The following is a 26,252-nucleotide window of genomic DNA, read 5'->3' on the forward strand; positions in this document are numbered from 1 at the left end:
CAAATATGCTGAAATCCAACAAAATGTTAAAAAGGAATTAAGTTCCCAAAACAAAATCCTCCCAAACCTTTTTAATTTTCTATGCCCTGTCCCTCCCCCAGAAGTCTTGTGTCCGAGTCTCCAGTTTGAGAAACAACCCCTTGAGGCAGTTTTTTTTCCCTGTACCATTTCAGCAGATATTTCCACAAAAAACCCCAACCAACCAAAAAAACCCCAAAACAACAAAAAAACACCCCCACAACAAACCACAACAACAACAAAAAACCCCCCAAACCTCCAAACAAAACAAAACAACAAAAAAATCATGTTGCATATCTTTAAAAATGCAGTACAAAAAGGTTATTTTTTGGCATATTATCTGTACTGACAAGAAACAAAAACCAGAATATTTATTTGCTTTTTTTGTTTAAAAAACAATCCAAAATGAACAAAAAGACAGAAAACCACAAAATAATAACTTTAAAAAAATGAAACCCAAACTGTCAAAGGTATCCACTGTTATGGTTGATGCTAAACCTTGCACAAAAACTCCATGAGAAAAATACACTGATAGTAAAATAAGTAAAAAGGACCTGCAAAAGGAGTTTTACAGTTGTATTTTTTAAATATTTTGGAACGCATATACAGATGCATCAGCATGAAAATACTTCAATATTTTACTAGAAATGCTAACTTCATACAGTTTCTTTATTTAAATATCTGCAATTCTCAAGTCTAATAATACAGAAAAAAAAGATCTTTTGTTTCCAAGGCTCTGTGAGTGTCCGTGATGCTGTCCTGGTCACAAAGACCCCATATCCAGGTCACCTGAATCAATGGGGCCAAACTTGTTCCTCTGACATCCATGTCAAGTGCTAAGTAGCTCAGTTTCTGGTTATTTCACCAATTCCCCCCCACACACATAGCTTTCAGCCCAACTACTTCTCTAATACCTCCCTACCTCCTCTCCCCTTGGAACAGAAAGCCTGTCTGCCACCACAAAAGGCTATCCTGCTTCCTCTATCAGCCATGCTTCTCTGGCTCATCCTCAGTCATAAATACATTAAGGCCAACATAACAAAACAAAATGTCATAAGCACTGAAGGTCTTGGCAAATACAAAACCGCAGCACAACCCGCTCTGTGGGAATGTGCTGCCACAGTGACCTACAGACTGGGCTGCCTGGTCTGCAAGTCTCTAAGTGTATCAAAACTGAGATTGCTCCTTCTGTCCTTTGTTTCAGTTTCATCTCCCCTCTGCTGATGTGCACAAAGTTTCTCGTCGCCGTTCCTCGCGCAGCCGACTCCTGTCAGTTGTTGCCCTGTGATGGCTGCAGAGCTTTGTGCATGGCAGCAGAGGCAGCAGAGGGTTTGATCCAGGGGATGGATAGCAGGGAGGTGGTGGTGGTGGTTGTCATGGTAACCTGAATCATCTGCTCGTTTTGTATCAGTCTAATGAGGGTTTTGAGACGTTCCAGTGATGACTGAGTCCCTTTCTGCTGGGCCATCAGGCTGGTTTTTAGCTCTAAGCATTTCTGTCAAATAAAGAGAAGAGGAGAGAGAAGGAAAGACTGAGAACACATTCAAAGTGGTGTCAAACATCTCTCCTAACATCCTTTGGTGCCTTGGGTGCACATTCTGCTCAAATGAAGTATGTTCTCCTTTGGGGAACGCAAAACCACAGCTTAACAAATGGAGCAATCAGCAGTGCTGCACACACCGCAGCAGCTGTCTGAGGGAACAATATCCTTCCCAGGCAAAACGCATTTGGAGGATGTTTCTGACTCCATCCTGTAGACAGCCTGGCAGGAACACCTCCTGCACTCCACAGAGATGCCTGGCACAGGAGTGCAAGAGCTGTGTTAGTGAAAATACAGAAGGCACCACTCAGATCTCTCACTCTTACCAAAGGACCCTGATAAATGCTCACCAGGATGCATTTCATACGTGCCACACATTTCAGGGAACAGGCACTGTGAAGACACATTAATCTCGTTGAACATGATATCAATATTTTTCCAGCAGAAAACTTTGCTCCAAGACACAGCTGTTACACCAGAACACTCACAAGCAAGCTTTCATCCCTCAGGGTGGCCAAATTTCTCCCTGTGATCTCTTGAAATAAAAACCTCCATGCAAATGGGCACGAGAGCAGGGGCTAAACAAAGGCATCCCAAATCCTCCATTTCTCCAAGAAAAGGTAGGAAGAATCAGTAATTCTCCTTTCCCTCCCCAACCATGGACTGCTGCATCCAGCACCCCATTCTTCAGTGAGGGACAGACCCACACCCTGAGTCTGTCTGCAAGATGAAAGGGGACAGCAGCCTCTAAAACCTGAAACCTGTTTTCTTTCTCCCAGTGCACCCAGGATTCTGACCAGACCAATTACTTGTCTGCAGATTGCTTCCCTTTGGCTATGGTCCAGGCTGCCCAGAGGTGGGGATTCTCCAGTCCTGGGGAATTGGGAAATGCTCACTTGGAAATCAACCTGTTTGGAAAGCAACTGTGTGGAGCAGCTCAGAGGTCGGTTTGGAGAGATGAAATTTCAGATGAAAGATAAATTATGTTCTGTTTTTACCATTGCAGCTGTGGGGTATATGAGAGTGTTCTTTTTGATATAAATCTCTGTTAAAATGTCAGAATGAAATTGCTCTGTGAGGGACACCTTTAATTTATTTTCTTCTTTCAAGTGGATGCATTTCCAATAAATATAATCATTGACTGATATTACCATTTAAATAAGACAGTGTTGCCCACTGGAAGAACCTGATTTTGCTTAGGTAGAAATCTTACTGATTTTGACAGCCATGATACACACCTGATAGCTGACAGCTTTTCTTTTTCCAAATTCCTCAGCCCACTGCACTCTCCTACCTATCACATACACATGTGGTTCCATTAGTGCTACACACATGTACAGGGAACATACAGTGAAGTCTTTTAATAAGTTATTGCTTTTCCTTCCACTCTGTTTTACATGATAAATATTTTAACATGCCCCCTCTGGATAACTGCAATGGTAAAACAAGCAGTGACCAGTTACTCCTGCTGCTGCCACTTGGATTTTTCCAGGGTAAGGAAGTGTCAAATATTTATTGAGGCTGCCATGCAAACTAACAGCTACCTCTCAGGATGGAGATAGCCCCAGACAGTTCCTTCAGCTATGAAGGGTAGGAATTAGGCTTTGTCTTCAGCCCATTCAGCCAGAGACTGCTCCTCATAGCACAATATGTGTGGAAGACACCTCCAGACAACATTTAGCTTTGAAATCAGTTTGAAGAGACAAAATAGTCCGTGTCCAGTCATGGAGAGATGGAACAATATTCAGTAAAGATGGTTATTTCTACTTACTATCAGGAGGTTTGAGCTAATGGACAAGCAGCTACCACCAGAGAACACACTTGTGACCAAACCTTTCCCCTAGAGGATGCAAGTACCTTGAAGTCATTGGGTACCTCAGAGCTATGGACGCAACTACAAGGAAGGCAGCCATGGCTATTTGTGGAGTTTTGTTTGTGTGTGTTTTGCCACAGAAATTCAAGTGATTTCTCCTCCTCTGCCTGCCAGAGTGGCTTACTTTTGTGCATAAAGAAAATGCACACGCACTTCCTCAGAGAGAAACACATTCACACTTAAAAATCTATCGCTTGGGAGCTTGAATCATTTTCTAGCCACAAAATACAATTTTTTGGGGTTTAAATTCTTTATAAACATCTCTTCAGGAGACTCTGCATCCCCATCAGGTGTCCTACCTTCACTGCACTGTTGAGAAGTCGATCTTTTTCTTCTAACTGTCTATGCTCACTCTTCAGCTCACTGCTTCTCTTTAATAACTTTCTCTTCTCTTCTTCTTTGACTGTGGAACAATAAGATTAAGGATGCAGAGGTTAAGAAAAGCTTGTACTGTGCACTTGAGGACAGAAAGCAGAAGCAGGTATTTTGCAGGGTGAGTTTAAGGTCTCATTAGCCTTTTTCAGCAGGTACAGCCAAAGAAATCTGGAGTTTCTGCTTGCAGGCATTTCTTTACTAAAAGGGTGGTTGGGCACTGGAAAGGGCCACCTAAGGAGGTGGTGGAGTCCTTATCCCTGGAGGTGTCCATGGAACAACTGGACATGGCACTCAGTGCTCTGGGCTGGTCGACAAGGTGGGATCAGTTACAGGTTGGACTCAATGAACTTGGAGGTCTTTTCCAACCTAAATGGTTCTGGAATTCTGTGCATGTGTCTATGTCAATGGTTAGCACACAGGAAGACAACTCAAAGGGTACAGTGCACCTTTAAGGTGAATTAAAATTAATCCTTAGACTTCATGTGATCCTGGAGGTCTCCAAGAAAGAGGTGAGTGGTATTTAGGAAGAGGCCAGCCCCTTGGAATGGCAATAGTTAGTGACCCTGGCAGAAAAGCACAATTATAAATGTGCCAGACCCCTATAAAGGTCCTTACAAACATGATCTAATGCCCCAAACAGCCTGTTGTAAGAGTGCAACAGGGAATTAAAAAAGAGAAATGCTCAATGCACAGCTGTCAACACAGCATATGACTCAAGTGGCTGCCATACCACAGAACACTGAGACAATGAGAAGCTGGTATTGCTCTGGTGTCAGGGACACTAGTCTGGCATTGTGTACACACCCAATTACATGGCTCTGCTTAGCCTGACTGCTTCACAATGATTCTGCCTCAAAATCCTGTTTTCAGCACTGTTCCAGGGAAGGCACCACTTTGATGACAGCTTCCTCCAGGAGAGTGAAGTTCCTGAGAGATCACTCTCAACTTCCTTACAGAGAGAAGGCAGCAAAGGAGCAGACCAAGGGGAAGGGGACAGGAAAAGTCTGCCCTCCCCAGTCACTCATGGCCCCATGACCTACACCATCAGACCTGGCAGCATTGTAACACTACTTTGATATTTCAGCTAAGGACTCAAATAGTATTGCCTATCATGAGCAGTGGCTGAGTTAATCCCTACCTGTTTTATGAGTAACATAGGAGTGAACAATAGCCAGAGTTCCAGTCCATGGCACATTGTCATCTTTCTTTAAAACCTATAAGCCCAGGAAACAATAAATGGTTAGGATTCCAAAAAAACCACGCATTCATGTTTGCTCCAGCCTTACAGTTTGGCAGGACCAGAACTTGGGTCCTTGTCTCAGAACATAAAAGTGATCTCAAGGCTAAGCACAAGGAACTCTATGGCACAGAAGCTACACTTTAGTGTTTCAATAATTTTTTTCTTACTTGTGCAATCAGAATTATTCACAGCAACTAGACAGTTTAGCATATCTCACATAACTGTGATGAACAGTTGTGTGTAACAAATGTGGTTTAAAGAAAAGGAAGTTTTGCCCTCACACCTTTCAGATGCACTGGTGAACAGTGTCTTCTTCTGACACTGCCTCCCTCATCTCTAAGATTTACATTCTTTTGTCTGGCTACGTGCTGGTGGTGTCACTGTAAACAAAGCAGCTGAAGGAACTGAAGAGACATCTTAAGAGGACAATTCTTAGCAATTAAGAGGCAAGCTACAGCACTCCCTGTATGTTCTAACTCTAGGATGGTGAAAAATACTGCAAACTGCACTAAAAGCCTCTCAGTACTTCCTTATCTAATGTAGTCCACTGAGCTATGACCACAGGTCAGATTTGTTTAGGGGTACACAAATCCAAAGTGTCTCCCATTTTCCCTTCTTGGTATACCACGCTCCATGTAGCTTACCTTCTGTTGGCACTTTGGGCAGACCCAGAGCCCTTTGGGGGCAGTTTTGAGGGGTGGGTCCAAGCAGTTGAGGTGATATGCTCTGGGACATGTACCACAGGGCTGCAAGTTAACTCCACGCTTGCAAGCAGTGCAGTGTTCATCGTGATGGATCTCGTTCTGCAAGAGAAGGGTGCCCTGGGTAAAGTCAATCCATTGAGAACTTCTCTCTACACAGCATTCAAAGCCTCTACTGCAGCAGACAGGCTCCTTCAAACACGAAATCTAATTGTCAAAAGGACCCTGACAGACACAGAAGACAGAAATAATAGATACATGATAGCAACAAATACAAACAACAAATGACCCAGAAGCAAGTTACATAAATTGAAATAGAAACATAAAACCCACTAATCAAACACAGGAGAGAGTCAACTAATATAGCCAAGTTGTGATATAGAAATTATTTCACTTTTTTCTTGGCCAGTGTGTTACTACAACACATGTATCCCCATGCATGGCTCTGTCCTGGATCAGAGTTAATGTGGGGATCACTTGTCTGTCATGCCCAAGGCAGAGGGAAGAAAGCAAGAAAAGGGTTCTGGGGAAGAAGCACATTCCATGTTTAATTTCCATTGCCTCAAAGGGCAGCCGGGGAAACCGGAGGCTGGAGCAGAGCCTCGGCTATAAACCCTCTTTTGTGAACTCCTCTGGCCTCTTTCTCCCTGGCACTAATTGTTCTCTGCTCAGACTCGCTCTGACAATCTTTCTCCCACAAGACCGACTAGTGCTCTGTCAGAGGCTGCAGCCTCTCTCCCACGGCCGCGGGGCTGTACGGGAGCCCGGCTGGGTGCCCCGGCCCGGCCGCAGATGGCCACACGCAGTGCCACTCCCGGATTCCCTCCGGAACCCTGGGCAGTGGTCACCGTCTGCGGCGTGGGTGGCACAGGCGGGATCGTGGCTACGAGGTCCCGAGGTAAAGGAAGGAGGAGGGACACTCGTATAGGAACCAAGGATCTTTTCATCTTCCCCGGCGGGGTAGGGACAAGTGACCAGGAGTAGGGCGGGGGGTGGAGGTGCTCATAAAGGGAGTGGGTGCGATGGGAGGAGATACAAAGCCAACCAAGAACGAGGACCCAGGGAGGAGCGTGGGTTACAGCTAAGCCACTGAGAATCACACAGGGGAGGGGAGAAACCCCAGTGACAAATCATCCATCGAATAAGGGATGATTGACACAGAGAATTCTCGAGATAAAGGGGGTGGTTACCATGACTGACAGGGGAGGGGGCAGCTCCAAAAGGGAGGATCTAGGAGGGAGAAACCATTGTGAGGGAAGTACATGGGGGGAACCGAGGACCGAACCATTACTGAGTTACAAAAGGAATAACCAATTCTAAAAACACACAATGCCACATGAAGCAACACACAGCATGAACTAAGACTCATCAACAAAGTTACAATGTCATGTAGTAGATTGCTATGCTAATCTGGTGGCAACATTAATTACTCTTTTTATTAAAGGAGACTGATTCTGAAACTCTCATGCCTTGTGAATCATTACAAAAAATAAAAAATTTCCTACTGCTTCTCTAGGAAGTAGAATAGTAATTTTATGCTTTTCAATTCCAAATGTGTGCTTTCATTTTTTGGAACGGTAATTAAAAAGTTTCACAGCAGTTTTAGTCAGGTTTGTATCCTGAATTCTAAATCAGTCCTGTCAAAAAATCACTCCCCAAAATACTACTCATTATAAACTACCTGCTCAAAGAATCTTAATTTTTACCAAAATGTAAAGAGATTTAATCTTTACGAACTAGAATGATTATTCATTTTTCTTATCAAATTTTCATTAAACTCATAAATCTGGACTAGCAATTTCTCAATAGGTGGAGTCAAACTCAAGCCTTGCATGTGAAAGCCCAACAGTTCATCTCTTTAAAAATCTAGCTTAGGGACACAAAGATTTAGTTAAGTGGGAGAAGAGAATGGTGCAATTAGGTACCTTGAGTGTGACTACGATAATCAGAGGCAAGCACTGAATACACAGTGATGAGAAAGATACCTGCTAGTACACAAACTTTGCCACACATACCTTCCAGAATGAATCCTCATTTGCTAGCATGTAAAAGAAGGGCAGAAAACAGATCAGTGGAAAATACATTGCTGCAGCAGTTGCTAGTTCTCAGCTGTGGGAGTAATTTTAATCAAGATGTGGCATAGGGGAACAGGACGTTGCCAAAATTAATGCAGGCAGTAAAGAATGTAACAGCAAGCACTGAAGTTAGCATTTGAGATTTAAAATTTGAGATTGCAGGAATCCCATGTCCAAAGGCCTGATGCTAAAAGGTCATAGTATTTGAAATTTTCAGAAATTTTCATGCAGAGCTCCTCTGCACATGCCAGTAGTCAAAAAGTCTTCCTGAAGGACCACAGCATGCTGGGTGTTGAAAAGCCTGGCCCTGAACCAGCAATGCACTTAATGTGGTGTATGAAATGGGTGCCTCCAACTAATTGTTAAACACAGATTTAAATGTTGAAGTGATTCCTGGACAAAATCAGCTCCTGCAGGAGTGAGCCTGAGGGGATCACCAAGTCCTTCTCATCAAACTACTCCCACCCAGAACACCAGTGACCTCTGGATGAACTGAGTCTGAACTGATTGTATTCACAACCTGATAGGAACAAGAACGAGTAGAGCTCACTGGAAAGCAGGCCAAGACTTCCATAAAAAAAAAGAAATAGTGGAATTCAACACACTTTGGTCCAAAAATAAAAAACCAGAAAAAATTAAGGCCTTATGGAAACTGCACAGTGTTCTGCAATTTCTGCTGATGATTTCATAGAATCACAGAATATTCTAAGATGGAAGGTACCATCAGGATCATTGAGTCCAGCTCCTGGCCCTGCACAGACACCCCAACAATCCCACCCTGTGCCTGAGAACATTGTCCAAAGTCTCCTGGAGCTCTGGCAGCCTTGGGGCTGTGACCAGACCCTGGGGAACCTGTTCAGTGCCCCTTCACCCTCTGGGGGAAGAACCTTTTCCTGATATCCAGCATAATACGGCCCTGGCACAGATCCAGCTATTTCCTTGGGTTCTTGCATGGGGCTGGAGCACACTGTCCCAGTGAAAAACACTTCATGGACAGGGATTTCTTTGGATAAAAGTGGAGGCAACCAATCTGATATACCTCTCCTGTCCTCCTTCAGCTCCCTCTCTGATCAGAGTAGGAATATGGCTGTCCCACTGTGATCCCTCATATCAGACCCACCTGGAAGACCCCTCCCTCCCTTACACACTGGTTTTACACCCTGATGTGTGCATGCAGGGGAAGATGCACACGTGAGCAGGCCTCACACACATGGAGAAGGAGGAACTGGAGAATATAGAAACAGCTTCACCTGACTTGGACCACAGGCTGTAAATCCCCATGTCCTTTGCTAACAGCACACAGTGCTGCCACTCCTGCAGAGTGCAGGAACAGGACAAACACTGAGTAAATGCAAAAGCATCCTTCTGATGCTGGCAGTTTATGGCTTCCCTAATGCTGAGCTTGCATCTTCATTTCTGTATTTAACAGCCTCTGATAGACTTTTTTCTTCCATAAATTTCTCTACTTTTCCCAATAATTCTACACTATTTTGGCAATGAGGTCCCTAAATAATCACAGACTTATAAAATGTGTAGATGTTTCTTCACATCCAAAAAATACACACACAAAGGTCCACCACTGTATGACACCATGATTACTCAGGGGATATAAATGTTATTCAGATAAACAGAGGCTTGATAATTGATGAATCTTTTGTACAAATGATACATGTCAGGGGATGTGACCTCATTTCAGAAAAGACATTTTCATTTAAATCAATCCTGATCAATTAACATTTTGATCAAAATTTACAAGAATTGTCCTCTTGTATATCCAGAAATGACAGTTGCTTCCTGGATATCATGGGGATTTTTTTTGTTTGTCTTTTCAGCTCACTTTTGCTACAAAGTTTTAAACTTCTTAAAACATGACCACTTCCCTCTTCTAGTTGCTGAAAAATTAAACTGAAGACAATATTTTTAAAGGAGCACTTTATAAGAGAAGGGCAGCCATCTCTGCACTGAAGCTGGAGAACTGCATCACTGCAGAGCCAAGCAATCTGGGACAGCACCTGCCCTCTGCTCAGTGCTTGCACAGCATCCAGCAAAACAGAGCTGGTGCCAAAAATATCCTTGCAGAGGTGGGGAATTCTGCTGTAAAGAAGTCCATCTCAACATTCTCAGAATATGCAGAACTCCAGCAGGTATTCTGGAAAAACCAAAGATACAGGACTCAAAGAGGAATTAATGATTACGGAGAGAGGTTGCTGATTTCCAGGAAGCTCTGAGACAGCCACAACTGTAGATGTCTGTCACTTGCCTACTTCCTTGCAAATATAATGAGAAACATGTAATGAAAGGAAGGTCAGAGATATCAAAACCTAACTTAAACCCACCAAGGGGCTGGAGGCAAAACTTGCTAACAATGCCATTCTGTCCTGATTTCTCACTTGTGTTTACATGGGGAAAACAAGTGCTATGATAAGACAAACAATCTATTACGATTTTAATTTTGAATATAAAACTAAGCCAGGAATAATATTCTTTCTAGTGGGGCTCACCTGAGCCTGGCTTCCTACTAAGAGGTACGTCAGCATAGCTGCTTACTGTAATAACCTCTCCTGTCCTCTGAGACCAAATGCATTAGAGGTAAGTAAAGTAATGCATATGGTAAGTAGGCCAAGTGTCTGTATCTGGCATGTGAAATTTTGAAGGCAAAGAGAAGCACTGCTGCCTTTCAGTTGGTGCTCCTGTGGTGCAGGAAGTCAAGGCAGTGGCAGAAAGGTGAATCTCAAGCACTAAACATGACACTTGACAGTAAGATCAAGCAAACACTGAAAAACTGTCAAAACTTCATGTCTCAATTATAATTACCCCTGCAAGTAATATCGAAATAATATTTAACTTAGATAAAGGTCTCTCTTCCCTTACCTCTATTGCATCTCAGTAGAGAAAAAAGTTATAAAGGTAAAGCAAGGGCAAGGACAGAATCAAATTTCTTTACTGGATTTGTCTCCTCTTCTGAAACACAAGTTTCTCACTTTCTTCCTTAGAATAGTACATGGGTCTTGTCTGAAGAATTAAACTATACTCAACATTCCCTGTGTTTCACCTTTCATTCCCAACTCTTTGTCTTTATGTGTTGCACATTTTTTCCTGAAATGTGATTCTTCCCATGAGCTAATCATCAGCATCCCCAAATGGCTCCTCTGAGTTGTTAATTCTCAAGGCATTTACTATTAAGTATCAGATATTAAGTTCTTATAAGTACAAGACTATAAGGTATCTTGAAGGTCATCAGGTCTAGATTTATGACTCTTCCTCTTGCAATCAGAAAAACTGGCTTTCAACCCTTGTTATTGAAGCAAAAGTTGTGGGAAATTTCTGGTGCTTGAGGATGGAAAACAGTTTCCTAAAGCCGGTGGAAAGACGTACATGAAAAGCCTAAAAGAGTAATTATTTTTTAATATATATTTTTAAGTACTTGGGGTTGGCAACACTACTTTCTTCAATCAGTTCCCGCACTGCATGGTGCTTAAAGTGCCTGTCTTAGGCTGCAAGATGTGGCTGGGAGTGTGTATTCTATTGCCATCTCTTAGAGGTTGGGCAGTTATCTTCTGTTAATTGGGCCAGCCATTAAAACCAGGTGGGTTTCGTTATCTCTTCCACAACTAATCCTCCCTCCAAGAAATATCATCTGTTAATGAGCCATTGAGTCTCACTGCATAACTAATAAAAATTACATAATCCCATTATGAGATGCTCTCCCCAGGGGGAGGAACCAAGCATTCCTACCTGGCTATAATCTGAGATTTAGAGAACCACAATCAGCCTTTTCCACTGGATTCCCAGAGGAGCAGCTTTCTTCTCCACTGAATTCCCAGAGGAAGACCAGGCCCATCTACGCCACCACCAGACCTCCAGAGGAACTCCACCCTTCTACAGGATCCCTGCTCCAACAGAACCACAGCTGTCACTGCAGGAGGGCTGCAGCCACCATTTAATGGGACTGCTGCCACCACCCTGACCCACAGGGTGTCAGGGCCTATTCTGACTCTTTCCATGTTGTTTTGTATTACTGCATTTCTATTTTATTTTTTTCCTTAATAAAGAACTATTCCTATTCCCATTCCCATCTTTGCCTGAGAGCCCCTTAATTTCAATATTATAATATTTCAGAAGGAGGAGGTTTACATTCTCCATTTCAAGGGAGGCTCCTGCCTTCCTTAGCAGACACCTGTCTTTTCAAATCAAAACAGTGCCAGAGATCAGATTTTTCACTGATTGCAGAGGTTTTGGATCCATCTCTACAAAACTGTGACCTTTAGCCTTACCCTTACATTGTTTTTGCAGGAAAACAATCTATTTTCACTCCATATTAAAAAAGACAGGAACATTACACAAAGTAATGCCCTGTGGTATCCTAACAGTAACTCATATGAAATCCTACTAATAAATATTTAACAGGTCATTAGAAGAGTAGTATATTCACTTAAAAATAGGCTTACCTCTCGTTGAAAGGAACAAGGGGTTATTCAAATAATTCGATGCAAGGCGTTTCCTCTACAAGGGAAAAGAAACCAACCCCCATGTCATTGCAGTGCTCTGGTTGTCTCCTACATTTCACATTATCAATCTCCATGGGCTTACCTCATACCTAACCAGCTCTCCAAAAGCTCCTTAGAGACCACTGACACAGTCAGACAAACAGTTGCATGATTTACCTTTCTAACAAGTTTTTCATAGAGCAGGTTATTGTGTATTAGATTTTATTAAGAAGAGAGAAATACAAATTGTGAATGTTATTGATGGGGTTGCAGGATACATTGCATGGGCAACGTAAGGTAGGGCAGGACTACAGCAAAACTAACTCCAAACCAAACAACGTCCATGAGGGAAAATTGTTGCTGTGAGATAACATTTTTATTTGCATATATATAAATGGTGATGGATTTCTCACCTGCAGGAAAAACACTACTACCTTTATGACACCAGCTAAATTGCATGGGCTGGTAAGAGCAAGACTACAGCAAAACTAACTCCAAGCTCAACAATGTCCATAAGGGAAAATTGTTGCTGTGAGATGACATTTTTATTTGCATATATAGAAATGGTGATGGAATTCTCACCTGCAGGAAAACCACTACTACCTTTGTGATACCTGCCTACAGTTCAAAGGAACATACTGCATTTGCAAGCAACAAGTGAGGGCCTAAGCAAAATATTTCCCTTTCAGAAGTGACTGTGCAGGACCTTGAGGAGCTGGCAGTGATTTCTGTTTGTTGAGATCACCAAACTTACAAACAAAAAGCACTGCAAACCTGTTTGAGATGTTTAACTCATCTAACACAGCCCACGGCCAGCCTTGTCGGACACAAGCTGTGGTCCATAGCAAGCCAGGCTTCATTAATAGCCTGGACACCCCCAAATTGTTCCTCTGAGCCACCCAATACTTGTACAGCAGGACTGGAAACAGCACCATTTTCCTCCACTAGATGTTGTCAGATTCAGCTTGGAAGAAAATTAGAGGGGTTTTGCTACTAAATTTTTTATTCTATGGTGAACAAACTATTCTCTTATAGACAGGTGCTTGCCAGTCTGTTAATGAACTTTGAATAGATGTTTCTTTCTTCAGAAAGAAAAAATAACCAATCCAAAATGTAACCCTTTCCTATGAAAAAAAAGGCTACTGAGGGTACAAAAATAAAATGGTATCTCATTTTTTTAAAGAACAAAGCTTTGAGAAGAAAAAGCACACCATTCAAGTGAAAACATAAGACCATGATCATATTTTTGCAAAGTTAGTATCATCACTACAAATGCTGAACTCCTGCCATTTTTAGGGGTGTTGGCAAATAAAAGGTCTAATTTATATGCAATTTCAATTAAAACAGTCATGAATTAAAGATCATTCAGTAGACTAAATTAAACTGCACCAAAATGGCTGAAATGCCACCAATACCTCAACTCCTTGATTAGCAAACCAGTCTGAGCAGCTAATTGATTAGACAAAAAACATCTGCCTCCATTTTACTCGAATGACATTCCCCATGGTCAGTACTTAATGACAGCTCCTAATGAGGACACAGCTGATCAGCCACAGGAGTCTTTCACAGACATTTCTTTCTCCATGCCATCCTTCCTTCAAGCATATGCTTTTGAGATGGTGAGAAATATGAACTAGGGGTACAGTAGACCTAGGCCATCTTCTCTTCTGCCTCTCCAAGGTAGCAGAGTTTGTCACAAACACCAATCTGGCTACAGCCACTCTGCTGCAAATATTTTAATAATCAGGACAGAAACGTCTAAAGAACTACAGATTTAATGCTAGCAAGGCTAAAGTTCCTACTGTGGTAAGTACTGCACATATGGACATCAGTATTCGCACTGAAAAAAAATAGTTGAGGAATTCTGAAGAACTGAAGTGCCCAGAGCTGCTCTGGAGTATAAAAATCTCCAGTGCTTTCAAAAAAAAGAACAATCAAGCAACTCAGCAGTTTGACTGCAGCAGTGTGTTTCTTCTTAGCCTCATCTCTTTGCTATCTGCCAATGAAGACAGAAATTTGAAATACTGGCATACCAGAAATTCTGCATCACTTATGCCTAAATAAAGGACAATCACTTTCTCTAGTCCTAGAGAACTCAGAACACAGAGAAGCCTTGCTGAAATGGAGAGCTGGCTGCAACTGAGTTTCATCCCAGTAGAAAGTTCAGACAGTAAACCCAAACTGTGCTGAAATTTTGAATATGAAATTTTAATTAGCTGAATAAATCCATATATGTTAATTTAGAAACAAAAAAAATACAGAAAAAGCTAAGCCTACTTATATGCTGCTTTTACACCAAGTTTGCAATCCAATATTACACAGGACCAAATTCTGATACAACTATAAATGCAACAGTGTAAGTGTAACAGACAACAGAGATTATCCAGAGCATTTTATTTTTAATAATGCATTATTATATTTATTATGCAGATTTCTATACCCTCTGCAGACCACACTGATTCTTAAACCAACACACCCCTTTTATGAATGTCAAAAATTTAAAAAAGCAAAGATTATTATTATTATTTATAATTTGGCACATAAGAAAAGAGAAATAGCAATGCACATTTGAACATAATGCAGCACTTCTGTTCTCCAATTATGATTTAAAGGGACTACCTTTGTAGGTAGAAGAGTAATTAGGTCCCACATTAATTTAGTTCTCTTGGACTTTACTAAAACTAAGATGAATTCTAGTTTGGAGCAAGTGCTGTTGTGTGGTGAAAACCTGCTGCTTAGCCACTGAGATATTTTCTTTCTTTTTTACATCAGGATCCCTTTACAAGTAGCTGTGGTTCTGCGTTCATATATATTTTTGTAGTAAGAAACACTTAGAACTTTTGTTGATATGAAATAGAATTGTGGTAAAAAAAGTGAATGATAAAGTACCTCTGTTTCCAAGAGTCCACTGTAGGCTGGATTTGCTGTGCTTCTTCTCTTTCTTTCCTGACGCTTGCTCTGGATTTCTGTAACCAGGGAAAGGAACATGAACTGTGAATTTCTCATTCATCAGGGAAAAATGTAGATATAACTTGTTAAGCAAGATGATCTTACCCTCACAGCCCCTTGAACTTTGTGTTCTGTTTCAGTTTCTAAAGTATATTGGGGTTGCATCAGCATTGATATTTGCTGCAGTTCAAGGTTTGACACTAATAAGCTTTTTCTTGTGAGATTCACAGGCATTTTTTATTTTTTTCTTCCTTCAAGGTAGATTTCTGCTGCCCTACAAGAATGGTATTATGATCTCTTCAGACACATACTCAGCAAGCATCATCAGAGAGCCTTCAAAGTACTCTCCTTCATGGAGGTTGGAAAAAGCATAGTTGAAATGGCACAGCTGGATTCAGTTCTAACCAGGGTGTGATGATTTATCCACTCAGAACACAACTTCACAATCCTGAGCTTGCAAAATGCCATTATGAGTCATATGTGCACGTATGTCACTGCAAACGCCAGCACACAGATGGGCTCTTTGGACTGCAGCCCATTTCTTCCTTCCACTAAACTTCCACAACTCCCTTCCACTAAATGGTGACACCTATTGGAGATGACACATGGTGAAGACTGTGTTTAGCAACCACTAGCCATGTGCACAACTCTGTAAACACAGAGAGATGGAGCAGATTACCCAGCCACAGAAATCTGTAGGTTTAATGCTACTTTGATCTGAGCCAGGATTCCCTTTACATCACATGGAATTTCTTTCTCCAGCTCTTGACATCAGTTCAGAATGCTGAGATTATTACAAGCATATCTTTTAGAGCCTATTATTTTGATTACAAACCCCAGACACACTTTAGCAAGGAGAGCCACAGCATCCATCCCGTGACATGAAGTGTGTGCTCCATTCCAAAATATTTCCTGTGTGAATATTGTAAGGTAAAGTTTAGACTTTGTGCTGAGGTAACAGAGGGTAGTCTAAATGCCCCCATGGTGGTGATACCTCTGCTCTGTCTTGCTCTGTTTCAGAAGAAGAGGAACTGGCAGGAGCATGCTCTTCAGCCCAGAGGCCCTGGAGCCCACCCAGAAACTCAGGACACCTTCTGAATATACAGGAGATCTGGTGTCTTTCCTCAAGATCTGAGCTGAAGAGGTCTATCTCAGAACACACTCAGCACAAGAAAATTGCCTATCAACCTGATCAGTAGTGATCAGAGCCTTGGCAGGATTTTTGTTTCACTGTTTCTTCCAGGTCTTAACATCTTTTAAAGGACCATGATGACTGAGTGAGTCCAAAAACAAGCCTGTGCCAAGCAGTCTGGTGGCTGGTTGCAGGCCAGCCCTCATGCCCCTTGAGCACTGCCATGGGGTGTGGAGGCAGAGCTAAGTAAGGCCACCCACTACTGTGAGACTGAAAGGCACAACTGTGCACAGGTAACCTTTCATCTGATTTTTTTAATTTTCATTTTTTCAGTTTTCATGCCCTTCAGAGAACAAGAGAAGGAAAAACTGAGAGGGAATCTTGTTGATGTTTATAAATATCTGCAGGCAGGGATCAGAGCATGGACTGGGCTCTGCTCCATGGTGCCCAGCAACAGGACAAGAGGCAATGGGCAGAAACTGATGCCCAGGAAGTTCATCCTGAACATGAGGAAGAACTTCTTTTCCAGAAGGGTAACAGAACACTGAACAGATTGCCCAGAGAGCCTGTGGAATCTCCTTTTCTGGAGAGATTCAAAAGCCATCTGAACACAATCCTCAGTAATGTGCTCTGGCAGAGAAGCCAACAGAAAAGGTTTCACTCAAAAACTGAACTGTAAATCAACATATGCCACCTTACCTTCCAAATGTTCTGTTGTAACCAGTCCTAGTGCTACCATGAAGGCAATTTTCTAAGGAAAAAATAAATGGGTTAGATTTTCTATTATAATGATCATGGTAAGAAAATAAATAAAATTTGCATTGACAGAATAAACCCAGTAAAAGTCTTTTAGAAATGTATCTTATTTGAGTGCATAGTAATGTAAAGAACTTTAACTGAAGATTTGCTTGAGATATGCCTGGTTCTCCTTTATGATTATATAAACTCAAGCAGTTCAAAGATGTCTGAAGCCAATGCTAAATGACTACTGATCTAACACAGCACATGACCAATATTCAGTCAATTCAATCAGTTCAATTTCACACTGCTAGCTGGATTGCTACTCAATTCTTTAGTGAAGTAATTTTGCATTATTTTTTACAATCTGGACATGACACACTTTTATGGGATATGAGCAAGCTGTATGAAGTGAAGCAAGTATGAACTGCACAACACTAAACAAGACATCAGAAGCATATTGAAAGTCCTCTCCCATTAAAAAAAAACAAAACAACCAACCAAAAAAATTCCCAGAAATTTCTCTTCCCAAGTTTTAAAAGTAACATCATGTGCATGGATTGTGAAGATATATACTGATCCAACATTTTTCCTCCATGGGGAGTGAACAGACATCTCCCACTGACACTGGTGAACTCATTTTGCAGTGCAGAATCTGATCTAAAATATTACTCACAACTCTTCTAAACTATATATGCACAAAACATATCTTCATACCAAAAAATCTTCAGTAAGTGCTGATGCAGTGATAGGACAAGTATTAGAGCAGATTCTACATTTTCTGTCAGTGATCTCTCACTGGAAAATGTTTCCTTGCAGAAAGGTTTTGCTGAAGTTTTTATCGCATGTTTTTGATCAAAACTGAAATTACACTGTGTTGTTCCAAGCCCAAACTGAACTGAACTCCTTGGTTTTCAGTCATATTTGTGGTACTTGTGGGGCTTTGGGGGCCCCCTCTTTCTGCTGTGCTGAACGATCCTGTTGGATTTTCATGAGATTCAGTTCCACAGGAGAGACAATCTGACTGTGGAACTCAAGCTCTTGGGAAATCCAAGCAAGCAAAGCCCACAGTCCAAGTCTGAGAAAGTGTACAAAGACCATAGGAAGATGCAATCATCACACCTCATATAAAATGTTTAGATTTAGGTCCAACTAAAACACAGTGTTTAAGCAGTAGAAGGTAAAAAAACATTGTTTCATTCAAAGAGTGTCAGGAGAACATGTTTCAACACTTCCAAGCCAAAATTACCCTGACCTTGTTTTGTGAAAAGCCTGATGATTTAACATTTCATTTCAGTTCAGGATAAAATCAACTAGTAAGTCACCAGAACTACAATTTTCCTTTTCAGTTCTGACTTTCACTTAGTGAAATCATGAAAGCAAAAACATCCTCATTTTGTAGATGAAAAGATCAAACTATTGTGTGGGTTCATCAAAAGCAGAGGGTTAGGATTGGACGTCTCTTACACTCATGCATCTGTGAAAATACCTTTGTCAAACAGGAGAACTAACACCCATGTTAGTTCCTTTCCCCAACCTCAAGAGATTCATACTCTCCAGGTAGATTAAAAAATGGTGGTGTAGAATTTCCTCACTGTCAATTTAGATATATTCACACTGTATTTCTGCCTTCCATATCCGTGGTAATTACACACACGTGTTCATTTGCAAGTCAGACCTTGATTTCAGTAATATTCACTCCTTACATGCCTGAAACACCAGCTAGGCACAGTGGGGGCCGCACACCTGAAGAAAAAGATGAATATTTGATCCACTGTGCAGATCTGTGAAGAAAATTATTCAGCTGAGTAGGATTACAAGCTTCACCTCAGCCCTGTCATAAGCAACGGCGTCAGGATACTTCTCAGCACTGTGAGCAAAAGTAATAACAATTTTTAGGATAGAACCAGGAAGCTGGAATGTGTTTTCTCAATGGAGTGCAGAATTCTTGCATCACTCCAACATTAAACTGTAGGGAAAGCACACATTTTCTGATGCCTCAACTGAAATTTGTGTACTGGAATGTCTGCTAAACAAATTCCTCTCTTCATGCTGAAATTGTTTGAATATGTATCTAACTAAATGCAACGTACTTGCTTAAAATATGAAGAGCCATCACAAGTGGACTTGATAATTATCTCATGATTAAACACAGGAAGTGTTAGCTTTTATAGTTACTTGAAAGATGGTTCCTTTTAAAAAAATCCCAGCACAAGCTGTATTCTTTTGAACAAGCATATTATATTAACAGCCTATTTGTTTTTATGACTTTAGCTATTTCACGCCTCTGCAGCTGATTAGATTAAACTCAAAATCTGACTTCCACTGCAAAACTTTGGTTTCAAATATCACAGGGTTTATTGTTTGTCCTCTGTAGAGGAAGTTGCAAAGCCAAGACTTCATTTTCTCCAGATTTTCAATCCAGGCTTAATACTAGCACTTAGTTCACAACTGCCATGTGTCTCTCGTGGTTGGGCTCAGGAAAAATTAGAACACCAGTAACTAAATAACCAGCATTTATGGCAGCAATTTTTCTTTTTGATAAAAACATTTTAGAATGAAAATGTTGCCAGATAGTTTGCTAATATGACTTTTTAAAGTATCAAAATGGTTTTGGCAGAATTCTGTTTCTCTCTGTGTTGAACTCAGGTCTCTACAAGAAAAAAAGAAAAGACTGCTCCCCACTCATCCCAAACAAATGAAAAAGAAACCACAAAAAACTGCATCCAGGGTATTTTCTCCCCAGAGGAGCAACTCCCTTTTGGAATTAGCCCATTTATTTACAGAATTCATCCTGGTGGGAGAAGACCCATCACTGGATCCATCACCATTGTTCATCATCCTCAGCTGCACCCTGCTGATGGGAATGAGTGGGTGGCCTCCTCCTCCTCCTCAGTCCATGATCAGCTTCAGGGCTCACCAGCAGGATGACCAAGCCAGGAGCTAAAGACAGTAATTCTCCTTGCTCTTCTTTGTTTGTTCAGGTACACTCAGTAACTGCATGTGGGAGTCCTGGGTACTGCTGAGTCTGGTTATTTCTAGTTAGCTCATTTCAAATTGTCAGTGTGGCTTGTTAAATCCCAGTCTCTCCCACCTAAGTTCTGTACAGAGCCATACTGGAGTTTCTGCCTCAGTTTTCAGCTTTGAAGATAAATAAAAGTAAGAAGTGCCTTGAGTGCCTATTTTCTTTTTAAAAATACCATGCTGTTTTTGCTTTAAATTTAATCATCTGCTTATAAGCTGTGAGTGCTTTCAGAAATACACAGTTTGTCTTTTCATGAAGCAAAACAAAGATTTTCATAAAAGCATTTCATTTTGTAATTACATGTTCTATTTATGTCATTACATGTATTTATACTAATTATGATGTTAGTTCTAATTACACTAATTGCATAAATACATGATAATCAACTAAAGTTTACTTTCAAAGAACAAAAGAAATTAACTCTAGACCTACCTACTTATGGCTGTGCAACAAATCTATGAAAAGAACTGTCATAGTTTAGGGCACAGTGTCAGCACCCTACCCAGAAAATTAAGGTTTTTGAGACCTCCAGTAAACAGGGTAGGAACAGTGTCTGTGGTTAGAAAAAGGTCTTTGAGATATTTTAGTTTGCAATGTAATGAAAATCTTACATTTTTGAATCCCACCCCAAAAGTGTGCCCAGTCCAATTGCCTCCTCCTGCATCTTTCTGGAAGGCTTTTATTCATTATTTTTCCATGGGGAAAAGTTACAGGCAAAGAAGAATTGATGTTTTTTTCCTAGCATTCTGTTTCTAAGGAGGGCCTAATGGTCTTTCTGCCCATAAGGTGCTACAAAAGAAATAACTTTTTGGAAATACCTGGCTAAAAAAAACAGGACTCTACAGTCCCATCATTCCATGGTAATGAAAATTCATATAAGGATCAGGTTTTGAACTTGGGAGGTTTCCCAAGCATAGTTTTGCAGGGCTTCTATATAGACCTGTGATATTTTGGGCTAAAATATTTATCCTTAATACTTTTATAATCATATGAACCTCCTAAAATGGTGAAAAATTTGACCACATGCATGCCTCAAGTAACATAATTTATATTGTAATAATCCTCTTAAACATACAGCTCCAAGAATGCTTTTGTGCTACACATTTATTAGGCTAGTCAGGTTTAGGATTTCACAGAAGCTGAGCATTTCCACAAAAGAAGTAGATTCAGTCTGTATAACTTCTTAAACTGCCCTAAAATCACACCTAATATAATGTGAATATATCCAGGCAAAACCCAAAATGTCTGTTAGAGAGACCCCATTTCTACAAACAGTTGCAATTTATATTTCTAGTTTAAATCAAAATTACAATTCCCAAAAAAGATTCAGTCTCATTACCTGCTTTCTACTCTCTTATTCAATTTAAAGGATTTTAATGTATTTCAGACTAGAATCTGTGTACATATGGGAAGACATGTACACAGCAAATGCAGGAAACTATTAATACAATCTAAAAATTGTAAGATTCATTACCAAGAAGATGTTAAAAGCTCAGCTTACAAAATAAATGCTAATTCCACCTCATATGCAGCCTCTATATCTGATGCTATATGATAGCATATTTCTTTATGGTAACATAAAAGAAAATATCTTAAGCTTGTATACACCTTTCACAAGAAATCCAGCTACAGCCATGGGGTGCCTAGATTATTGTGAGACCTTTAGGTATTATGAGACCTCCAAGTCTTACATTTTGTGACAGTGGAAGGTTTGAAAGGTACAAACCAAACTTGTCAGGGCACTCGCTGGCAGGGAAAGTACCCTGATTGCAGAGAGTGAGAGGAGACATGAACAGCTGGCAGAACCACAAGCACAAATAAAGTAATCTCATATGCATATAAAATAATGTTTAGATTTGACCCCCATAACTTAACCCCATTGTAGCTCATTTATTAAAAATTAAGGAAAAAAAAAATCACCTCTGGATTTTCCTCCTTTTTCTTTTTGGTAGCAGGCAGTCCCTGAGCTGACTCTTCAGGAGATTTCTTTGTCTCCAGTTTACTTTCTGTCTGGGTTTGGACTTGAGGCTGAATAATGATAACCTAAAAGACAATGTACAAACAAGAGAATTCACTGTATGAAACTGGATTTTCCTGCCTGAAACCTTTGAGTCTTCTTTGAAGGGTTACTTGATACCCTACAAATAAGAAATGTAAGTCACAAGTCAAAAGCATAAAACAACAGAATACCTAGGTTAAGGTCCTAAATCCATACTTAAGTTTCTAAAAATTAATTCATTTTGGTGCATTATAAACCTGCTGCAGCCTAAGTCACTTGATCAGTGCCTCTGAAAATGAGGACACTATCTATTTAGAGGACTTGTGAAGGTGGCTGAGAAGCCATGCTTTAGCACTTGTGTTAGTGATTTTAAGGTCTTTCCTTTGATTTATTTTGTGTACAAGTAGAAGAGATGGGATTACTAAGATTTCAAACCCAGTTTGATCTCAGTCATACCAGTGTTTTTTCAGAGTAAGTACATGGGGATGGGAAAGAAAGTATTCCTCAGGCAACTGAGATTAGACTTCAGTCCTCAGCCTCCACATGTTGTAAGCAGTGGATGTCCAGTTTTCCATAAACTAAATAAACAATATGTTTTTTAAATTAAATGTAGGTCTTGTTTAGAACCTACAGGAATTACAACACAAATCTCATTCACACATCTATGGAAGAATATCTGGCTGCTTATATTTGAACTACCACTTGAAGATTTACATGATGAAAGTCACATTATCTAGGAGCTACTCAATTGAAAGGAATGAATTTCTGCCCACAGAACTACACATATGACTTCATACCATACTTCTTTTATATCTATACCTTTATACCTATAGGTATGAAGGTATAGGTATAAAAGAACTGTGGAAGCTTCAGAAGGACTTCCCAAGGACTATCACCTTCCAGATAAAGATCATTAGATTTGAACTCTAGGCCTTTTCCGTCTGCTTCATTGTTAATTTTCAATCAATGTTGTTTAAGTGTTAGATACATTATCTCAACTCAGTCACTCTAGAAGATTCCAGAGCACAAAAAGGGATGGTTTTCTGAGCCAGCAGCCATTTTAAATAGGAGAAAAATATTTTATGTCAAAGAAATGAGGAAGAGATATCTGCTTTTATTTACCTCAAAAGCCATCCTACATCCTATATATATTATTAGTGCTGTATGGGAACTTGTGCTGCCAACAAGACCAAAAGTAGCAGGATCCCAGTAGTAAATTACAGTGAATGTCTGCTTGGTATATTAGCAGCCTGTATGGAATCTGACTCTGGTATAAGAGTGGTGAAGTTCTTGCATTCCAATGCTGAAAAGCAGTACAAAGATGAAAGAAGTAATTCATAGCTTGAATTTTTTTCTTTTTACTTTCAGTTCTGAAACCCTGAGCTCTCATTTTATTTGGTCTTCCCCTGAAAGAGCAGAAGGGAATCTCTGATTATTTTATGTACTCCCTGGGGTCAGTCAACAAATCAAGTATCACTGTATCATTGAAGAGGGAGTCCATAAGAAATGTGAGCCTGTACAGAATTTGGGGATTTTATTAGTGAGGATTGGCTTAAGGAAAGAGAAATTCATATTAACATAAGGTCCTGTTAACATCAGTCTACATAATGGCGTGTTTTTTCCCAGTAAAAAACAGGCTTGAACACAGATAAAAGCCTGCCAGCTTCTCTGTGTCCGTGCAAGAATTCTCCCGTTGCTTTCTGATTATTTTCTTTGAGAAGAACCACTGCCAGCACTGCACAGGCTGTGCACTCCCAGGGCAGTACCTGCAGCCCAGCTCCTGCGTGTGCTGCCCGGGGAACTCACCTTGCTGTCGGCACTGATGAGGAGCGGCTGCACTTTGATGCTGTCGTTGACCACCGAGACAGCGGCGCTGGTGCTGATGGGAGCTGCATTGCTGGGGGACGTGGAGATGATGGCATAGGCCACACCAGCACCACTCAGAGGGGACGACAGGGCTGCAGGCTCGGTGACACTTTGGGACTGGCTGCTGTGTGTCTGTCCATGGCTGACGGTGTTGTTGGCGGTTGGGAGGGCAGGGCTGGGGTTTTTGATGCTCACTATGGTTGCCTTCTGGAAGGTGGGAGGCTGCTTGGAAGGTTGGTCTCTGCACGGGGAGATTGGGAGGCTGTCTGGAATCAGGGTCTTTGGCCTAACCTAGAAACAGAGAGTCAGGTGTTATTAGTGAACAAACACTGCACACATATGTTCTCCCAGTAGAATCTCTAATTGCATTCACCACAGACCAGGAGCATCTAGTAAAACAGAATGGAGCAACTGCAAGTAGCCACCACTTATATTCCCAGCTCTTCTCAATTGGTCATTTTGAAGTTCTTAACTCACTGCAACGCCAGACAGTAAGTGAGAAGAAAGTCAAATCCTTATTTTGATTAGCACACATCCATACAAATGCTAGTCAAGTCACATCCAGTTCTCAGTAGGTATGTGTAAGCCAAAGCCTTTGCAAAGAATGGAAAACCCAGGTGCAGAAATTTCTTGTTCTGAAGGACACAACACTTTAGCTAAGAATTAAGAAGAAGGAGCTGAATCTTTTAGGGAGTTGTGAGAAAGCATTTACAGGGACAGTAAAGTATATGCTTTTATACTGGTGGATTGGTCAATGAACATCCTCATATGTTTAAGACATGCTATGTCAAATGGAGAGATGAGTCACACAATCACTTAACTCACGAAAAAATAAATAAAATGAAGAGAGGGATACAAGAAACCCACAACCACCAAACATCATATTTTGTTGCAGTAATTAAAGAGCTTACTTGCAGCTGTGGGTGGATGCAGGAGGAACTTCCATGAATGGAAGAGGACACTTTGCTCTGCTTTGCAACAGCTGGGGCTGTACCCAGAGCCATGAATGATAGCAGCAATCAATTGTTTTCAGCTAATGTGATGTGTTTCCAGTGCTGTAATTAACATTATCCAGTCAACATGGCTCTGCCTTAACAACATGTTAAGTACAGTTCCAGGACAGAAAATAAATAATTTAAAATGCTTCACATGGAGTTAACTTCACTCCCAGCTTATTCATTAACACAGCTGATAAAACAGTCAGTTCCCTCTGTGCTTATTTAGTCCTGTCACTTCTTGCACCTTCCATACTGTGAAACAAAATGACAAGTTCTAACAGACAAACACGGGAAACAGCTGCCTGTGTCACCACTGGAGTCTACAGGAGCCCTTCAAATGGTGCCAACTTCAATCTTCAGCCTAAGTAAGCAATTTTTTAAAAATGCAGGGATTTTCTGGTGTGCAGAAAACCATCTCTCAAGGCTGGCCATCATCCCCTATTGTGTCAAGAAGGAACCATACCCTTTTGTCCCCACAGCAAATATTAAGGGCAGAAACACATATATTGCTAGCTCTCTGTGTCTCAGTAATTTGTTCCTTAAATATCAATAAGACCCCTGTGGACACCCACAAGCCTACTGGGGAAAGGCATCACAACAACAATGCCCTGGAGAGATGCATCTTGGCTCGGGGTATTTCTCTCATCTCAGGGTGAGAAAAGAAGCCTCCCCCATGGTGCTCTGAAGCATTGTGTTAATTTGTCCCAGTTCTGTCCTCCCCATTGGCCCATTGGCCTTTCCTACCCCTTTTACCCTAATATGTTCACGTTCTGGTAAGTTCTCCCTTCCCTGCTTTCCCATTGGTTTGAGTAACCCACCTATCCACCCTGGCATTCCCTATCCCTGTGTTCTCCCCCTGAGCCCTCAGTTCATTGGATTCCTGATGCTCTTCTCCATCCCCTTCCCAAGGGAGGTTTCCCAGGAACCTCCCTTGCCTTTGGCCCCTGGACCTCTTCAGGTTTGCCTGAAATAAAGCACGTTGGAACTGCATGCTGGAGCCTCCTGTGTCTTCACTGCTGAGGTGCTCTGTGTGCATGTGTGTGTCTGTCTGTCTGCTGTCTGTGTGTGTGTGTGTATGTGTGTCTGTCTGTCTGTGTGTGTCTGTCTGTGTGTCTGTGTGTGTGCTGGTGCTCTGGTGGCTCCTACCCGTTGGCACAAGACACTCTCAGGGAAGGTTGTGTCCACCATCACCACAGACCACAACAGAGCCCTGCACCCATGAGCAGTGCAGAACTA

General features: G+C 41.2%; 1 protein-coding gene across 2 annotated transcripts in view; it reads right to left on the minus strand.

The window, feature by feature from the left end:
• Positions 1 to 331: 331 nt before the first annotated feature.
• PHF21B (PHD finger protein 21B) overlaps positions 332 to 26,252 on the minus strand; it is a 145,274-nt gene continuing 119,353 nt past the window's right edge. For both annotated transcript variants that reach the window (XM_059847853.1, XM_059847852.1), the window contains 10 exons: positions 23,959 to 24,309; positions 22,074 to 22,196; positions 17,090 to 17,141; positions 15,199 to 15,275; positions 12,271 to 12,325; positions 7,763 to 7,785; positions 5,691 to 5,849; positions 4,945 to 5,020; positions 3,731 to 3,834; positions 332 to 1,513 (listed from right to left, as the gene is read on the minus strand). In XM_059847853.1, coding sequence (XP_059703836.1) covers positions 1,289 to 1,513; positions 3,731 to 3,834; positions 4,945 to 5,020; positions 5,691 to 5,849; positions 7,763 to 7,785; positions 12,271 to 12,325; positions 15,199 to 15,275; positions 17,090 to 17,141; positions 22,074 to 22,196; positions 23,959 to 24,309 — 1,245 coding nt within the window. In that variant the 3' untranslated portion in view covers positions 332 to 1,288. The remainder of the gene's footprint in view (positions 1,514 to 3,730; positions 3,835 to 4,944; positions 5,021 to 5,690; positions 5,850 to 7,762; positions 7,786 to 12,270; positions 12,326 to 15,198; positions 15,276 to 17,089; positions 17,142 to 22,073; positions 22,197 to 23,958; positions 24,310 to 26,252) is intronic.

This window comes from Haemorhous mexicanus, chromosome 5 (assembly GCF_027477595.1).
Source record: "Haemorhous mexicanus isolate bHaeMex1 chromosome 5, bHaeMex1.pri, whole genome shotgun sequence".
NCBI lineage: Eukaryota > Metazoa > Chordata > Aves > Passeriformes > Fringillidae > Haemorhous > Haemorhous mexicanus.